This window comes from Cyprinus carpio, chromosome B7 (assembly GCF_018340385.1).
Source record: "Cyprinus carpio isolate SPL01 chromosome B7, ASM1834038v1, whole genome shotgun sequence".
Taxonomy (NCBI): Eukaryota; Metazoa; Chordata; class Actinopteri; order Cypriniformes; family Cyprinidae; genus Cyprinus; species Cyprinus carpio.
This window is the reverse complement of record NC_056603.1, coordinates 15,699,170-15,716,741: the sequence shown is the minus strand read 5'-3', so window position 1 is coordinate 15,716,741 and position 17,572 is coordinate 15,699,170. Positions and strand designations below refer to the sequence as shown.

Genomic DNA, 17,572 nt, shown 5'->3' with positions numbered 1-17,572 from the left:
GCTTTAAGATATTAAATGCACAAGCAAAAAAGTGTAAAAGTATATTACGGCTTCAAAGAAGATTCTCTCTGCTCTTGTGTCATACCTAATGTGAGTGAATAACTTCTAAAGTGTCTTGTCCTTCAAAAATCATTTATTATTTAGCATTAATTCTAATCAACATTGATTGGAAGAAATACAATGAAGCAGTCGTTCAGCCACATACAGTACAATGCATTTCCTGTAAACCATTTGGCTGAGCCAAAAAAAGAGAAAAAGCACGTTACAATACGTACAAGTAAATTTTTCACATTCACTTAACAGTTCGTTTGGCCAAAAACTAAGTGCCTTTGGTATACGGTGTACTTCACATTCATAATCTAGCGGCTGTTTCCAGCTACTAAGTCGTCATTCCACCAAGCTCAATTAAAATCCAGACACCCATAATCAAAGGCACGTGTTCTGTCTCAAATGTGTAAAGGCTGTGCAATAGCATATGATTGAGAGAAAGCTTTGAGAGCTCTGAGCAATTACAGTACTGGGAGTGCTATAGTCTCATTGATACTGTGTTTTTCCCAAATCCATTGGTTTTGTCCTTACATGCTAAGATGCGGTCATCTAACTACATGGTCTGGAGTGGCACGGCTCGTGTTTGAGAGTCCAAATGGGTGGAGGAGATTAAAGGGTGGAACAGGGCTGATAAAGGCTAAAGGACTGGGTTTAGCTGGTCTGTTGGGCAGCCATGGGACCCATTCCTCTGCTGGACCGGTACGATCCCCCTCGTCCTGAAACCCAAATACATCAGAAAATCAATGAGTTAAATAGTCTAGTCGCATTCAATGATGTTTTAGGGCCAATTACAATGAGATCTTTCCACGCTTTTCAAATGGTATTGTTTTCATAAAACACCCATGAAATATGTACATTATCTATCTTATACCACAAGTGTTAAATACAAACCATCAATCCCGAAACTACACCAACATAAACTTTAGAACAGCTCCATATATCTTTAGAGCATTTAAACACTCTCACAGCTGGACTGCAGTGCAACATGCAACGGTCTGGATTTTCTTAACTAGACTTCGAAAAAAACAAGTGACAGCGAAATGACATTGTAGGGATAAAAAGCACTGCAAACTGAATTAACTTAAACCATCTTAAGCAGCAATTAGAGCAAATGTCAATAGCAACATACATATTCTCAACAGGATTCTCTGAAATAGTCACATGACAGAGTATTCGGTTTATTTTTTGTAAAGCCCTCTTAAAGGCTTTCCTTAAATTATGTACAATCCAACAAAAAGCTTCTACTGTGTCACTAGATTATTCAACAGTGTATTTTACCCCAAAATGTTTTTTTTGCCATGACAATTTGCCACAACCACCCTCATATCATTCCAAACCCATATTTTTTCTTCTGATGACAACAAAAGGAAATATTTTGCCAGATGTTCTTGCACCTCATTTTTATACAATGAAAGTGTATGAAACCAGTAAGAATCAAAAGTGACCCCAAAAATAAATAAGTTTATACAACTTTTATAGTAAACTTTTCAAACTCAATTTACTTTTAATTGTATATAAAAAAACAGTGTCAGTATGGTAATAAATACAGGTTTGGAATGACGTAGAACATTTTTTGTTAACTATTTTTTGGCTTGAAAGAAGCAGGAAAAGCAGTGCATTGGCTATAGATTGATTTGGAAAAGCATCATAGATCATGGAGGCAACCTTAGGGTCATTTTGTTGCATGAATGCTTCTCACCCAATTAAAAGAAACTCTTAATCTTGTTGGAAAGCAGAATATAGTACATGACGCAAGAGGCAGAAAAGCAAACAGCAGAGCTACAGAAAAACAGACCGATAAGCGGACCAATCACCTGCCTCCCCTTGAGATGACCACAGGAAACAAAGTCAACCTCCAACACTTTAATAGACAAAGGGTCACAGGACAGGTGAGAGGATTTTCGAGCATGGAGAGCAAAAAGAAAGCAGCGGCAGACAAGCAGGTAATGCAACACATCTTTATTGAAACATTCTCTCAAGGAGTGACATGAGCATACAAAGGGCAGGACAACTGAAAAAAAAAACTCTTTAAATGAAATGGGGTGAACAAAAAAACAAAAACAAACAATTAATGCCTTCAGTACCCTATACACAGGCAAGAACCAAGTATGGGAAGAGGGGGGACAGGCCAACAAAATATCAAAAACACTCCTATGGTTTGAAACCAACAGTGGCAGTTATCATTTTGCATTTTATTTTATAATAAAAATAAATTAATGAAAATCTTTCAAGTTTACAGGAATATTTGTTTTAAACACGACCTGGCTGAAAAATCACAACACTGACAGTTTCAGCTCTCCATTGTGTCTCTGTAAAACACATTAGTATATTAAAACTATCAAAGCGGGCTTACTTGAATCAATAAGCCAAAAAAACAAAAAACCACTGATAGGAGTAAAAATATAGGCTGGGGGAACCATTCTCAATAACTGAATGTTCAAAGTGGCCAAAAAGAAACAAGTCTTCCCAAAGATTTTAGGATCGCATCGCTTGAGCATTACCTCGAGAGCAACCTCGAGGTCCCTGGGTAGCTCCTCGCTTGAAGCTTTGCTGATATCCATCCTGAAAAGAAAATACACAGGACTTTGAAACATACTCTATTATGGTAACGCATATATGACTTCTCAAGTCTCCACAAATCTGCATGGTGTTTGTTTTCTTGAAGTTACCCGTTGGTAGGTGTTGTTGGAATAATCTCGCGGAGTGCTGAACTGAGTTTGACCGTATCCGGTGTTTGGAGTGTTGGGGAATGGAGCGCGATACGACCCATCGTATCCACCTAAACAGTAAAAAAAAAAAAGAAAAAAAAAAAGGTTGTGATATTTTACACTGTATTTTTATTTTTTCAGATTCTACATTAGATTTCAGACAAGCTTGTCTTGTCTCACCTCTAAATCCATTTGATTGTCCACGGTAGCCGTTCAAAGCCCCTCTGGGATTTCTGGGTCCAGCTCGTGGCATTGCTCTGTTGCTGTAAAAGGACTGACCCGGCCGCCCAAACCCTGTGCCCTGCCCCGAGGGCTGCTGAGATGGAGACTGGTGTCCCCCTGCAGATTGAATACCTTGGTCTTGAGAATGGAAAGGGCCAACTACAAAGAAACAAAAATACATTTTTAGGAACCAATTAGTTACAGTAGTTTACAGTTAAAACTATTAAATGGCACGAATGTAGCAGCAATTCTCTTACCTGACTGGAGGGCTTCTTGAGGCATTTCCTGCTGCTCAGCTGGAAGGGTGCCTTGTGCACTGAAGCCTTGACCGTAGCTACTCTGATACTGGCTGGAAATCTTCTGAGAGTCCATCTCATTGTTTGGAGGAACTGGAGCGTTCATATTGAATACCTAATGGAGGAGAGAAAACATGTAAACACATCCAAAATTAGCATGTGGCTTGTAGAAAGTTCACCTTTATTTGGTCGTATTATGCCATATCAGCCTCTAAGGCAGTGAAAAAAATAGCTAAATAAATTATTAGACATTTAAAAGGAGATAAAGGATAGACAAATAGAATTTACAGTAAGATAAAAATACAAAGATTGTTTTGGTGCACTAGTCGACGCTTTACTAAACACATCCTTTAGAAAACATTTTTCGAATGTTCACTGACTAACAGTAACGGCTCATCCACAAATGATACACAACAGGCTTGAACACGATAAACTCAAAAGCTTCACATCCTTTTAAACAAAACAAGCCTGTCAAGGGCAATTCACACAGAATGCGTTCTGGCATGTAAAACCGCTAGATGTGGGGCAATGGAAAGAGATAAGCCTAAGTCTAAAGTTGTTTTTTAACAACTTTTTTAGAACACACCATCATGTGTGAGACACCGCAAAAGCTGCAAGACTTGAGCAGAACAATCAAACGTGTCAGTGTAACACTTTTTTTACATAGAAAACCAATGCGTAATGTAATGCAAAAGTGTGTTCTTTGTGAACGGCCCCTTACACAGCATGAAAAACAAAACAGAAGCAGAATGGAGAGACAAACTCTGAGGGGGTGAGTTTGGAGAGGGTGGGGTAGACAGGTTGAGGCCTACCGCTTGCATGGACTGGAATGGAGCTGCGTTAACGTTGATGCCACTGTGAAGGGGTTTGGAGACAGGCTGAAACACCTGGGGCTGAGAGGAAGGGGTGGGGGTCTGCTCAGACGACAGGGGCATGGAGACCTAGGGTGTATATCCTACATCACTCACATATCAAAGCCAAAGTGTACACACAGCTTCTGCGAAACTACTCCGGTGTGCGCTGTTACCTGCAGGGGATCAATGGAGTCTGTCTGTGGTCGGGGTTCAGAGTTATGAGGAGGCTGATAGAGAGGGGGTGTGGAGGAGTAGGCCTCCTTTGGAGCCGAGACCATCGGGACCTGGAAGGCCAAACAGAGTTTTAGGAAAGCCATTTCAGGAATGCAGTTTCAGACAGAAACCACTTGAAAGCATGCTTCTGCTAATTGAACGTACTTGCGTGGGTTCAGGCTGAACAGAAAGAGCATTGTGTTGGGGTAGTCTGGATTCTGTGTGAGCAAAAAAAAAAACAAGACAAAAAAAAACATTGAAAGCATAACATTTTAGGATATAACTGACAGGAAATGAAGTAGTACTTCTACCCTTCACTGTAGCTCTCAAATGAGACTGATTTGGACAGATATTTTATTTATATTCATTGGACATTTGGTCATAAAACCCAAAAAGCATCAGAATCTGATGAATTAATTGATGCCAACCTGACAAAATGGTTCTAAAGATGCCATATTTGATTGAAAAACAAAACAAAACAACCCCTCCCATGTGAGACACCATGAGGGTGAGTATAAAATAATTTTTGCTTTTAGAGCAAACTATTAAAATCTGTGTACCAACCTGGTGGACAGACCATCTGCGCAGGTTTCATGGGCTGCGCCGACACAATAGCAGGATCTAGAGGCGGTCCCTCAAACTCCAGCATGGAGTCCTGCGTTACATTACAGACGAGTTAGAAAAGACCACTGCAACTCTTGAAGTGTTATCAGGGTTCATACAGAAACTGCAAAATGAAATTCCACGACTTTCAATGACTTTTCAAGCACTACTTTTTTGGTTTTCAAGGACTAAAATCAGAGATCTCACTTATCAAACAATATCATTATTATCTTTCAAAAACAAACAAACAAAACAAAAAAAAACAAACAAAAAAAATCAACAAAAAAAGAATCAAATAACTTTGCAACTTTAAAGTTAACATTTGAAAGGATATTATGGCAAAGTTATCGCTTTCCTTATTCCGACTGATTTTTTTTTTTTTATTAATATATGATTGACCTGAATGAAAGCTGTATCATACACTTGGGAAATTATGAGCTATATCACCACTTATCAGCACTAGGGTGTGTGACAATACACTTAGCTCACGAGATATACAGATACTTGGTTCACTAGAATGAGACAATATTTTAATACTATTTTTAAGATTTTTTTAAATGACAAAATATTTGTCTTTTAATCACACAAATCAAAGCAATACAGTTGTATTTTGAAATATCTGAACTAATCTAGGGCTGAAACTAATGATTATTTTGGTAATCAAGTAATCTACTGATTATTTCGACAATTGAGTAATCTGGTATTTTTAGTAATGCAAATAGACCTAAGTGAAAAGCAGGCTCTACGATGACTATTTATTAAAAACTAATGATGAGGCAATAATATTTGGTTCAAATAAAGTATCAAAACCAAGTAATTGCATGGTTTAATTGAAAAACACTGATAAAATAGGCCTACCTAATGTAATATGCCTACACAAAATATGAACAAAACCAACCGAAGTTTATTATGTATTAAAACAAATACCTGTAGAGGGCGCCAACAGCCTGACGATGCTTTCCTTTATAGCGTGATTCAAGGATGTTTTAATCCATGAAATTGTAATATCTGGCCACATGCAAACTCAGAGCAAGGGTTTGAACTTATTTTGAAATCGCGATGTACAACAAATCGCATATTTAGAAATATTGATGTATTCTCCTGTGTTGGTATATGTTTATACATGATTTAAGTAATAAATCTAGTGAGATAACACATACAGTTTTCCCAGATGAACGTTAAGCAATCCAAATTCACAGCAGAGAAGTTTGTGGACCGAGCTGCTGAGATGGAGATGCGCAACACAAAACATGTCAGCCTTTATATGCGTTCCCAAATGAAACCCAAACGAACAGCACATCCAATAAAAGACCGAACAATATAATGCAAGCACTATCAAAATATTAAGAGACCACTTTTGCGAGACCACATATCGCAAGATCTCGAGCTTTTGTGTGCTGCTAAAAAGCCAGAAGAAACGGCTCTGCATTTATGTCAGACACGCTTGTTAATTTTGCATAAAAATATTGATTTATCCAGGAAAAAAAAATAACAACACTAATTTCATATATACTGCCCTTTAAAAATTCAAGTAATTTTCAAGTACCTTCTCAGAAATATAGCTGTTTTCAAGGGTTTTCCAGGACTTGAATTTCGAAAAGCACTTGAAGCACCTTGTACGAACCTTGTGTTATAAATTATAAATTCTGCAGTTTACCTGCATGAAGTTGAAGGTACCCTGCATTTGAGCCATGAGATCTTGGACTGCCTGCTTTCGGACCACGGGATCTGCTGCAGGGGGAGGGAGGACGGCGTTCAGTGTGTGTGGTTCTGAGCTGACCAGAGCTGGGCTCATGGCTGCAGGTGGCTGCTGTGGTTGCTGGAGGGCACTAACTGCCTAAAAAAGCAATGATCACAGTGTAAACACCATTTGGCCAAAGGTTGCTAACAATTCTGGTGCTTCCTTTGAAAAAATCAGGTCTACTATACCTGAGAACTTGTGTTCCACTCTGCTCCTTGTTCTTTGTCGCTGCTGCTGTAGGTGGTTTCTGGAATGAACTGTCTGTTTACAAACTATAAGGAAAAATAAGTGTGGGTCATTAAGAACATATGATTGCCGTTGTGTAGCTTGAAGAATGTTTTCTTGCCTTTCACAAAACCAGGATTTACATAAAGCATGCACATAGTAGTAGTATATATTTATTTAATGCTATGTCAGCATCTTCTATCTGCTATTTTCATGGCAAAAACAACTTAAAATACAAGTATAACAATTACAATAAAAACCAGCAAACAAACAAACAAATTATATTACACAAGATTTTTTTTAAGCATGCACATAAAACAGGGCTTTTCACACTGCGCTTAACACTGATCTTTGATGGCCCCCCCCGGTGGCTGGCTGCAGCACGGGTCATAAACACCGCCCCTTCCATGTAAACGAATGGGGCTTGAGTAAAAAAAAAAAAAGTATTTGCTTCCAATACAATTTTCAGAAAGATGATTTTGGTCATTTAAGGTAGTTATTACGCTCCACCTCATGACACTACTGCGCAGACTCTGGCTCCAAATGACATCATTTACTCAAGATGGCAGCAGCCATTCTGAGATGCTTTGGCTTCACTTTTCTACAGTGGAAGGAATAGGAGACGCATCGTCCATCTTTTTTTTTTTACAGTCTATGAAGATAACCCAGGATTCTGTTTACCTGGGGTTTAGAACGACCGAAGATTAACTATTTCAAAGTGTGAAAAACCCTAAAGTGTGGTAACATCAATTCACACCTCTGTTGCTTCAACCTCAATAGTTTCTGTGTATTCTTGAGCGGTTCCCTCTGTGAAAAGACAAGAACAGCAATGTGAGCAGTCAGCTGTGCGAGGAAGCATTTCTTTTGAAATTCGATGGCTTTGTTTTCACCTGGCTCAGCAGGGCGTTCCTCGCTCTCTGAAGACTCTGCTGCTGCGGCCCCCGTTTCCTCTCCACACACTCCATTCTGATGTGTTTGAGCACGATCAAAGTACCCACTTAGCAGCATCTTGTCCAAGCTTTCCTTAAGGGCTTTGTCTGTTCAAAACACAAAAAAACAGGTTAACATAAGGGGTCAGAGTTATGCAAGGCCCAGTTAGTCTGCTGGCAGATGTTAACTACATCATTTGGACTCAAAAGGCATTTTTCTTCACTGCAGGTAACTTCAACTTAGCCCACAAAAACTACAACAATATCAGCAAACAAGGTCTCATAGGCTGAGTCCGCAAAATTTGATACTATCATGATTCCCACCCTCTCTAGGACTACGCAGACAGGCCCTGTCCATCATTAAAACCTCCAGCAGAGAGGCTTTGTGCAGACCACTGGCTGCCTGCCCAGCTGCTGACGTGGGTCACAAGTCAGCACGAAGCATTGCTGCCCCTCATGGGGGTAGAGCACAGCTTTCAAAAGCCATGGCAAGTGCCACCATTCATAGAGAGGCCAAGCAAGGGATGGCCCAATTGGTATTCAGACTCACTGGAGAGCAAATATTGGTTTGATTATACATTCGGCATTGCTCAAAAACCATTCTGACAATTGTAAATGCAATTTAAAAAATAAAAATGACGACAAGCAGTGACTCGAACAAAACAAAAGAATCTTAAAAAAACGGGTTCTTTTTAACTTTCATGAAACAACCTTAAACTCACTCTAGCGTTACTAAGAATCAGATTCACTCAAGCTATGAATAGTTCAAGAGGCCAAGTTCACAACCGACTCCCTCACAGAATTTTGAAACATTTTTGGATTATGTTCAAAATAAAGCAGAGCCCTTTAATGTCATGCAAGTCCAACAAAACTTAAATGTACATCACTCAATTGACAATGTCAAAAATGTACATGACTCAAGTGACAGATAAAAAAAAATACAAATACATCTTTACAACAGAGCTTTGTTTAATAATAATGGTATTCTTTAATCAATAAATTGCACTCTTAAAAAAAAAATCCATACATAAAAAAGAGACTATTGATTTTTATTTATTCATTCCTGTATGTATATATAAATCATTACAGTTTAAAATGTAAATATTTCAGGTCCAATTGTAAGGCTAAATTGACTGTAAAGTCCGGGAGGAAAAAAAACATTGCTTACATGTGGTTCCAGCCACAGCTTTATCCCTTCCTTCCAAAAGCTCCCACAAATGCATGGATGCTTCCTCAAACTGCTCGGCCAACCTGGAATTAAATAGCAATTTGATAAAGATATTAAAACATGCTAAATCTCAAATTAACGGAACAGGATAAATGAACCGTCCTCACCTTACACTAGAGTCCCGCTCAGGCCCAATTAGCTTGTAGAACTCATCCAGGCCCGTTAGCTCTGACTCTGTGAGTACGGGGGCGTCCCCACTGGACTGAGTCAGGTCCTGCCTCACGCTTTCCTCCCCCAACTGCTCCAGCAGGTATTGCACCTCCAGCACTGCTTTCAGTCGCTTGCGCTCCACTTCCTCCCTCTTCAGCTGATCCCGTCGTGCCACCTTTTTCACTGTTTTCTGGATCTACAAGAAAACAATAAAAACATATTTAATATAAACTCGGCAATATAAACAAACCGAGGCAAAGTGCTGTCCCACAGCATTATCGCTTTGTGAGGACAGAAATATTGCATTGCATTAACGGTTTTAGGCTAGATAGTAGGAGTAAAAGTGAACGTAGATTCTGAAGAGAAACTGAGGCTGGGTGCCAAGTACAAATCAGGGTCATGTTAGGTAAACTTCAATCACAAACACACACATACCTCCACATTTAAAGCCAGGAAGTTCTTCTGCAACTCACGGGCAAAGTCCAAGTTGTGAACCACCTCCGGAGCTTTAGATAAAGCCTCCTACACATATGAAACAAAGCAGCATATGTATTTAATACATAAAGGAACAGAGCTGATATATGTGAGCACAAAGGACTAGAATTAAATAGCGTATACTGCACATACCAGCTGATCCTGGTTGAGACGTTCTCCTTTGTTCTTCCTTGTCTGGTAGTCATCCAGCTTGCTCTTAACAGAGAGTTTGCTCATGTTAATGGCGAGGAGTGGCATGCAGATCAAGATGTAAATTCCACATAATTCATCAGATGCAAGCATCTTTATGTCAAGCTGACACAAATCATACCACTGAGCAGTCCATTTTCACACTATATTTCTGGCTGAAACTCACAGTAAACTAAGACATCAGTCATGTACTATTTTTTTTTAGAAGCATTCATTAAACTTCACTAAAATAAAATAACAGAAACCCAATGCTTTAAGAATACAGTCTTAAAGTGCAAAACTAATTTTAACTGAATTACTGACATGTACAACGTGACATCATCTAAAAAGTATTAAGAAGAAAAATGAAGATGAAAGATATCCAAGTGAAATAGGATATTTAATGTTGAGGGAAAAAATGGATGAGATGGGACATGATCTTATCCATCATTAACTGATTTGGTCATACAAAGTGGCCATTTCATAATATAAATGAAGCCAGTTACTTTATTTGATTGTGGTGATCAACTGACCTACAATAACCACTTTTATAAATGCATTTCAGCAGACACAAATGACACACAGTGTCCATTAAATCAATCCTTATTTGCTGTTATCACCAAAATATTCATTGATTTTATGCTTATCTGCATTATATAACTGTATCAAGTACTGGCAAGATTTTAAGTGAAGCTTTGGTAAAATATAAAAACAAAACTTATCTTCAGAATTACATGTATTAATAAACTGTGCACAATATTCCCAAGACCTGTGAGTTAAGTAAATAAGCTTGATTTCACATTAGCAATGACTTACCTTTTTCTTTTCCATGTTGCGGACCTTCTTGTCGATTACACCAAGTACTTGCTTGAGGGCTTCAGATGGTGCAGCGGCCAAATCCGGACTGGAGGAGTGAACAGCATTGTCGCCAGTGGTCACTGATGGCATCTGTAAAGATAAAGCCAAAGAATATATTTGTTATCATTTTTCTCAGATGACAAAAATAATGATTACCTACATAATGCGGAAAAAAATCAATCGTATTTAATCTAAGGTATTTTTAATGATATACTATATACATAGGTCAAAAACAATCAGATTTAGTTTTTCTAAAACTAGTCAAAATCTAAACTTACTTTTATGGTCCAGAGAGCAAACAAAGGTCTATCAGTTATCCCAAATGAAGACTCAGAAACCCCCATCTCTCTGGGATGAACCTCAATTTTTTCCAATCCATCAATTCTGATATAATCGAATTGCCACTCATCCACAACAGATCAGAAAGAGAACGCCATTTTTGCAGCACATTTAGTGTAATTCGGCGTAACCTTAAAAAGCTTTTAAGTCTAACTAGCAGACTCAAATCTTTCTTCTTGGCCGGATGGTCAGACTGCTGACCAGCAGCACACCCCTTGAGCTCCATTAGCTGCACGTATTAATACACAACAGAAGAACTGAGCAATCAGCCATCACACAACACACAGACGTGAACATATAAACACAAACGCGCTGTTAGAGAATCATACTTCAATCGCGTGCTATCAGATTCTCTAAGTCAGCGGACTGTGAGCGTTAGCCGCTAGCTTCAGCTGGTCGTCGCTTTCATGGATGCAGAACACTGATCTTTCTTATGATGGTAGCGTCTTACCTTTACTTTCAAAGTTTTGAAAGATATATTTGTATGATACAGTTGGATTTCAGTGTTTTAGATGTTATTTTCTGTAAGCACAACAGACGCTCCCCGGCAACTCCAGCAGCTTCGCGAGTTTCGTCTTAACAATGCAGAAGCGCTGAAGGACCCTTATAGGTGTCTGTGTTTGTGCCTGAACTCATCTCCAAAATCAGGTACAATTTAGAAACAGATTTATAAATAAGTTGACTTTTGTTAAAATATTATATATGTAAATATGCAATATATATTACGGAGTATCTATTTCAACATGTATAAAACCCTGTAAATATCTGACAAAGTAGCACACACACACACACACACACATATATATATATATATACACATACATACATATATATATATATATATATATATATATATATATATATATATATATATATATATATATATATATATATATATATATTTATTTATTTTACTACAGAGATTAACACACACACACACAAACGTATAAAATGGTAAAATATGTGCAAATATTATATATGTAAATATGCAATATATATGACGGAGTGTCTTTTTAAACATATAAAACCCAATAAATATCTGACAAAGTAGCCTATATATATATATATATATATATATATATATATATATATATATATATATATATATATATATATATATACACATATGCCTATGTATATATACACACACACACACAAACGTATAAAATGGTAAAATATGTGCAAATATTGCGGCAAAACGATGTGTTATTAGGTTTCCTCCACTAGAGGCCAGACATAGACTGAAGCTGTGCAGTGATTCAGGCAAAAGCTCTGTGAACGATTCTCATTGATGATGGTTACAAGTTTCTATGACAAATAACCAATTTGGTGTGTAAGTCATAATAAAACACTTTCCACCAAGGCAATATCCTTCACATAATATCAAATATATGTTATTATCATTTTGATGTCTAAGGATAACACAAAACATGTATTATTATGATATCGGTTCACAGATGATATAGTTCAGTGGCTTGAAATATTAGATATCTTCTATGAAAACCATGTCTTGCTTTATGTGCAGGGATACTCTGTTTCCTGATTCAGTATGTCTGATGGCCACAGGCTTAAGTTGCCCCGCCATTTAGTGTGCTATAGTCTCGCCGCAAAGTGGAGTGGTAACAGAACCCTTTCGTCTGAGGGATAAGGAATTTATTTGCATTGACGGGAAAGGGGTCTTTTTTTTGTAACCTGTAGAAAAATGACAACCAAGAGTGATGTAGCCACCCACAAACATGCAAGGCTGCACACACGCATGTGTCTCTCATGTATGGCCTCCTGAAATGAATCTTTTTATGTGGACGTCTGTGTTCTCTGAATAATTATCTCTGCTTTATCGGTCAAAATCCCTAATCAGCCCCAATATTCGCACAGCTACGTCAGGCCGCACTTGTGTCTTGCCCAAATATCTGGGTCTGGCACCATCAAGATTAATGATGTTTTAGAGAAGAGCTAGTAAGCTTCTTTCTGTGTCCCACATGTTCTCCAAAAGTTTTTCAAGAGAGTCTGTTTCTGCATCTTTTCCATAAGAGTGCTTGTATTAAAAATGAACCCCACTGACTAGTCTCTAGGTATCATATTGTCCTTGGTGAATCATGAACTGACACTGTCAGAGAACTATACTGTCCTTCCAATTTAATGTATCTAATGCTATATAAATCACTCTCTATAGAGCTCAAAGCTCAAAGATGATCCCGTCAGGGGATTTGAACAGCTCTGTGTCTCTGCATGATTCAGTAATTTATGTTTTTGTTATTCTTCAATATGGTCTGGTTTTGGCTCACCATTTCTTACGGTCTCATCTCTGAAGAAGACTGCATGAGATATGAAAAGCTGTGTGTGGGATTTACTGTCATTACTGACATCAACACATTATTTACGGTACGAACATGCACATAAAATTTGTAAACAAACTCGACTGCAATTTTGGCACATTGCAGCAAGGCATATATTTTTAGTGATTTAGGAAAAGTCAGTGCAAGTGGTCTCTATCAGGAATTACATAAGTTTTTTAAGAGCTTATATATAGCCAAAACTTATGTTATCTAAAAACTATATTTTATATGGTATTTTTACATCATTTTAATATTTTGCAGGTGATAACATTCTAAGACACGGGTGTTCAGCTTTTTTTAATGGTGGATAGAGAGACAGAATTAATTTAATAGAATAAACATTTTGCATTATAATAATTATTGATATACTACCATTCAAAATGATGGGGCCAGCAAAAAAAATTAAGAAATAGCAAGGACTCATTAAATTGATCGAATGTGTCAGTAAAGACAATGCAAAATAGATTTCAAACAAATGCTGTTCTTTTGAATTTTCTATTTATCAAAGACTCCTGAAAAAAAATGTATCACAGTTTCCATAAAATATTAGTCAGCACATTGATAAGAATAAAAAGAAATGTTCCTTTAGCATCCAATAAGTAGGCCTATATTAGGGTGATTTCTGAATGATAATGGAGTAACAGTTCAGCTTCACAAGCCTAAATATTTTGCTGAATTTATTATATTTTTTAAACTAATTTAAGTTTATATTGTATTTTTCACAGACATTAGTTTGAGATCAAACAGTGATTGGTGGACCACAGTGATAACAGAGTGGCACTGTGGTCCGTAGACACAAAACAACCAAGTATAATCTTCATTAGCCCTCCTTCTTTCACTCTGTTATCTCATTTTCACTAATACTAGCCGACGGGAGCGATATGAAGACTGGAAGACTGAAGAGGAGGATAATTGCATCCATGGTTGCCGTCGCCGCCATGTTATTTCATTTGCGTGTGAGGTCCCAGAGAGCATTTAAATCTGTCGTAGTCAGGAGTGGGAGAGATGGCAGCAAAAGACACAAACAAATGGTAAGCGTTTGGATTGTGAAAAGATCCCAACCACATGAAAGAGCTCGATTACTGGTCTCTCTGCACGGCTGATGAGCCCAGAAAAAAGTAAAGTGAAAGCTAGGGTGAAAAAAAAGCAAAGAGAAATACAAAGTCACTGAGGCCACTCCTAGCAAGCATCTTGGAAGCAAGACTTGATGATGGCCCACAAATCTCCAGGCAGAGGAGTGACATATGGAGCTACAAACAGGCTGAAGCTGAGCCTGAGCCAGGAGCAGCATTTCAGACGCAGAGAGTTATGATGGCAATCAGCACTGTGTCCAAAAATGTTTTCTTCATGCTTCACATGGGAGACGAGAGACAGAGAATGTCAGACATCATAGGGAGTTCAAATATTCTAAGTTTGTTCATAAAATCATAAACCTGTTCTCTGTTTTGAATACACTGAAGATCGTCAGTGTTGCCTACAATTGTGTCCACTTGTGATGATACTGTATTTCAGCGTATCCTTGAAAACACTGGCCTCAAATCTGAACACAAAACAAATGCACAAGCCAAACATGGATTTGCTTGAATACAATAATCACTGGAGTTCATCAGACTAATATGCAGCCATGTGAGAGCTGTTTTCATCTTAGCAACCTGAATGTAAACAGAGAAGAAACCTCTAATAAACTGCATGAGAACGTCTGGATTCAATGCCCGTTGCATTCACCCGGTATCCCCTTAATCATATCAAAGACAGACTTCTTGTAGTACCAGTCCCATTACAGCATCTATACATTGGTGAGCTGTTGTTTACTGCATATATATACTTAAGATGTCATGTTGCACATCTAAGATTTAGAGAGAATGGTAAAATAATCTTGAACAGAAGATGGCGCTAATCTCTCAAGAGACACCTTTACCTCCTAGTAGAATGTAAACATGAACAGCAGGGTAATAATGACTATCATCATAGAAAGAAAATAAGTGTAAAACACAATTAGGCTATTGTATGATTGAACTGTCACTGGTGCATAAAAGATTCTGTACATCCATCAGTGCTTCATAACCGGGACCATAAAGGGGACCTAGAAGCTTTAAAAATGCTTTAAAATCAGCTAAAACAACTAAAAATCAAGATATTTCTTAAATCAATTCACCCATAAACTTCTGGAATTCTACAGTTTAGTTATTTTAAATTAAGAATTGAAGTATAATTAGTTTTGCAATTATTTGAATATTGTTGTGGACAGTAGGGGTTCTTGGAGTTAAAAAGGTTGAGAACCACTGCATCATATTTATGCATTTAATAAACACTTTTATCCCAAAGAAATTATTTTGCATTCAAGGTATGGCCTACATTATATCAGTGTGTTCCTTGAAAATGAAACCTTTGACCTCTGTGTTGCTAGCGCCAGCTGAGGTACCAGCAGAGATGAGAGGAAAAATAAACGGGTCAAGGGAAGATGATTTTGCTTAACGGTGACTAGCAGAAATGTTGTAATAATGAGAAGCAGATAACAGAACACAACCTGTCTGTCATGACCCGGAAAACAGTAATAACTTACTGCATATTAGTCAAATTTATTGACATCAGCATGACTAAGATTCAGCTTCAGGTAAAGACAGCTGTGCTGATATTTCAGATCAACAGCACATTATGAGAGTTTTAGTGCTTTTATAGAACAGTAAAATAATAAGTAAAAAAAAAAAATAATAATAAAAAATTTTATGTTTTTGCCCTGCCAGTAAAAACATTTCTAACATCCAAACAAAATCAAACCATGATTAGCCATTTCCAAGCATTGTTTCCGAAGAATCAGTGTCGAATTTGCTGAATTCGAATTGGCTGAGTAAATGATTCAATGACTCACTCATTAAGAATCAGAACTGTGTATTAAATTACGTTTTATGACCCATTTAAAAATGATCAGTTGTCACCACCTTCTGGTGTAACAATGTTATATGTTCTGTGCACACTGACTGCCAAATTATTTCCGCTAAAATCTCAGTTTTATACAAGCTTCCGGTATGGCATTCTTCCATAGTAAACTGTGGAAGTAGCAATCCCTTTCTGTCATATACTATAATGTTTTATAACATTGCATATTCTATATATTTTAAATATAAAATATGGGAAAATTCTTGCAGTTCAAGAATTGAAACTTACTGTTGTTTCATATATGAACACAACAAATTCTTAGTCAGTAACTAGACATCTGAATAAACAAATTCAAGAGATCCAGCTATACTCATGTTAATACAGATATGCTCTCACCCTCTTTTTTTGCTCCACTCAGAAAACACTCTATGAACACTGGCTGTCATTTAGGCTATAGTTAAGTGGCCTGAGCTTCAGGAGATCCATTCCTTTTGACACCTCAGCAGAGCTGTGACTGTCTGCTCGTAGTCTGAGGAAGAGGAGGGAGTTGACTGCGCCGTCCCAGGCCAAGCTCTTCTCTTCAGATGTGGGCCGCTGAGTAATGGCCATACATCCTTCAGCACTCCTCTGCCTGCACATTCTGTCCATATTAAAGACATGCAGTGGATTTATTGGTTGAAAAACCACAGGGGCCCCACAAACACTTCGGCTGAAGCCTTGCTCCCGCTGCACTGCAGACCAGCGCTGGAATTCACCAGATGCCCCTCTTATTCTGCTCTCTCTTCTTCATCCATTCTCTCTCAGCGTCCAGCCATGCCTCACTCTCCTTTTCCATCTTTCCTCTCAGTCTGTCCATTTCAGCCCCATTGACCTGCCATCCATCTGAGCCTGTCCTCATATCTGTGTGTATCACTGGCAGCGTAGCTCGACTGGTCTTGACTTCACATCTGTATTCTAATGGGTTATAGTTTTCATTTTTATTGTGGTTATATGTTTCTGTTCTTTAATCTGCTATGGTTTGTTCTTTCCTCATAATCTACCAATTCACCCTACATGTTCTATTACCTCTAGAAGACCTCAAGAATTGCTTGGTGACACTGTTCTTTGAAACATAAAAACATTCAGTAGTCCTTAGTTATATACTGATTTAAGAGCATTTCATATGAAAAACACCTTTGTAGTGAATAATAATAATATTCTTGTCCTTTTGTTGATGGTAAAAGGTGAGCAATGACAGGAAATATTGAGGAAAAGAGCATGACACAGGATACATTTGAACCCA

The 17,572-nt window shown here is 37.8% G+C and overlaps 1 protein-coding gene across 2 annotated transcripts; it reads right to left on the bottom strand.

The window, feature by feature from the left end:
• Positions 1 to 115: 115 nt before the first annotated feature.
• caprin1a (cell cycle associated protein 1a) lies at positions 116 to 11,689 on the bottom strand. 2 transcript variants are annotated; one of them, XM_042727510.1, is made up of 19 exons: positions 11,529 to 11,687; positions 10,697 to 10,828; positions 9,845 to 9,907; positions 9,653 to 9,739; positions 9,175 to 9,413; positions 9,008 to 9,090; positions 7,801 to 7,947; positions 7,668 to 7,717; positions 6,874 to 6,957; positions 6,602 to 6,781; positions 4,906 to 4,996; positions 4,507 to 4,559; positions 4,302 to 4,412; positions 4,087 to 4,215; positions 3,236 to 3,389; positions 2,937 to 3,137; positions 2,718 to 2,827; positions 2,550 to 2,610; positions 116 to 764 (listed from the first exon to the last, which is right to left on the bottom strand). In XM_042727510.1, the coding sequence occupies exons 2-19, from the start codon at positions 10,826 to 10,828 to the stop codon at positions 700 to 702; spliced, it is 2,040 nt and encodes a 679-aa protein (XP_042583444.1). In that variant the 5' UTR covers positions 11,529 to 11,687; the 3' UTR covers positions 116 to 699. The 2 variants fall into 2 exon arrangements, with proteins under 2 accessions (XP_042583444.1, XP_042583445.1); XM_042727511.1 differs by lacking the exon at positions 4,087 to 4,215 and having other exon boundaries at positions 11,529 to 11,689.
• Between the last annotated feature and the right edge of the window lie 5,883 nt (positions 11,690 to 17,572).

Excerpts from the sequence above, each read along its gene's own strand:
- caprin1a (XM_042727510.1), bottom strand. The coding sequence starts at position 10,828 with ATGCCATCAGTGACCACTGGCGACAATGCTGTTCACTCCTCCAGTCCG. Across the intron at positions 6,782-6,873 it reads AGTGGAACACAAGTTCTCAG|GCAGTTAGTGCCCTCCAGCA; the intron begins GTATAGTAGACC and ends TTGCTTTTTTAG. Across the intron at positions 765-2,549 it reads ACCTCGAGGTTGCTCTCGAG|GACGAGGGGGATCGTACCGG; the intron begins GTAATGCTCAAG and ends TTTGGGTTTCAG.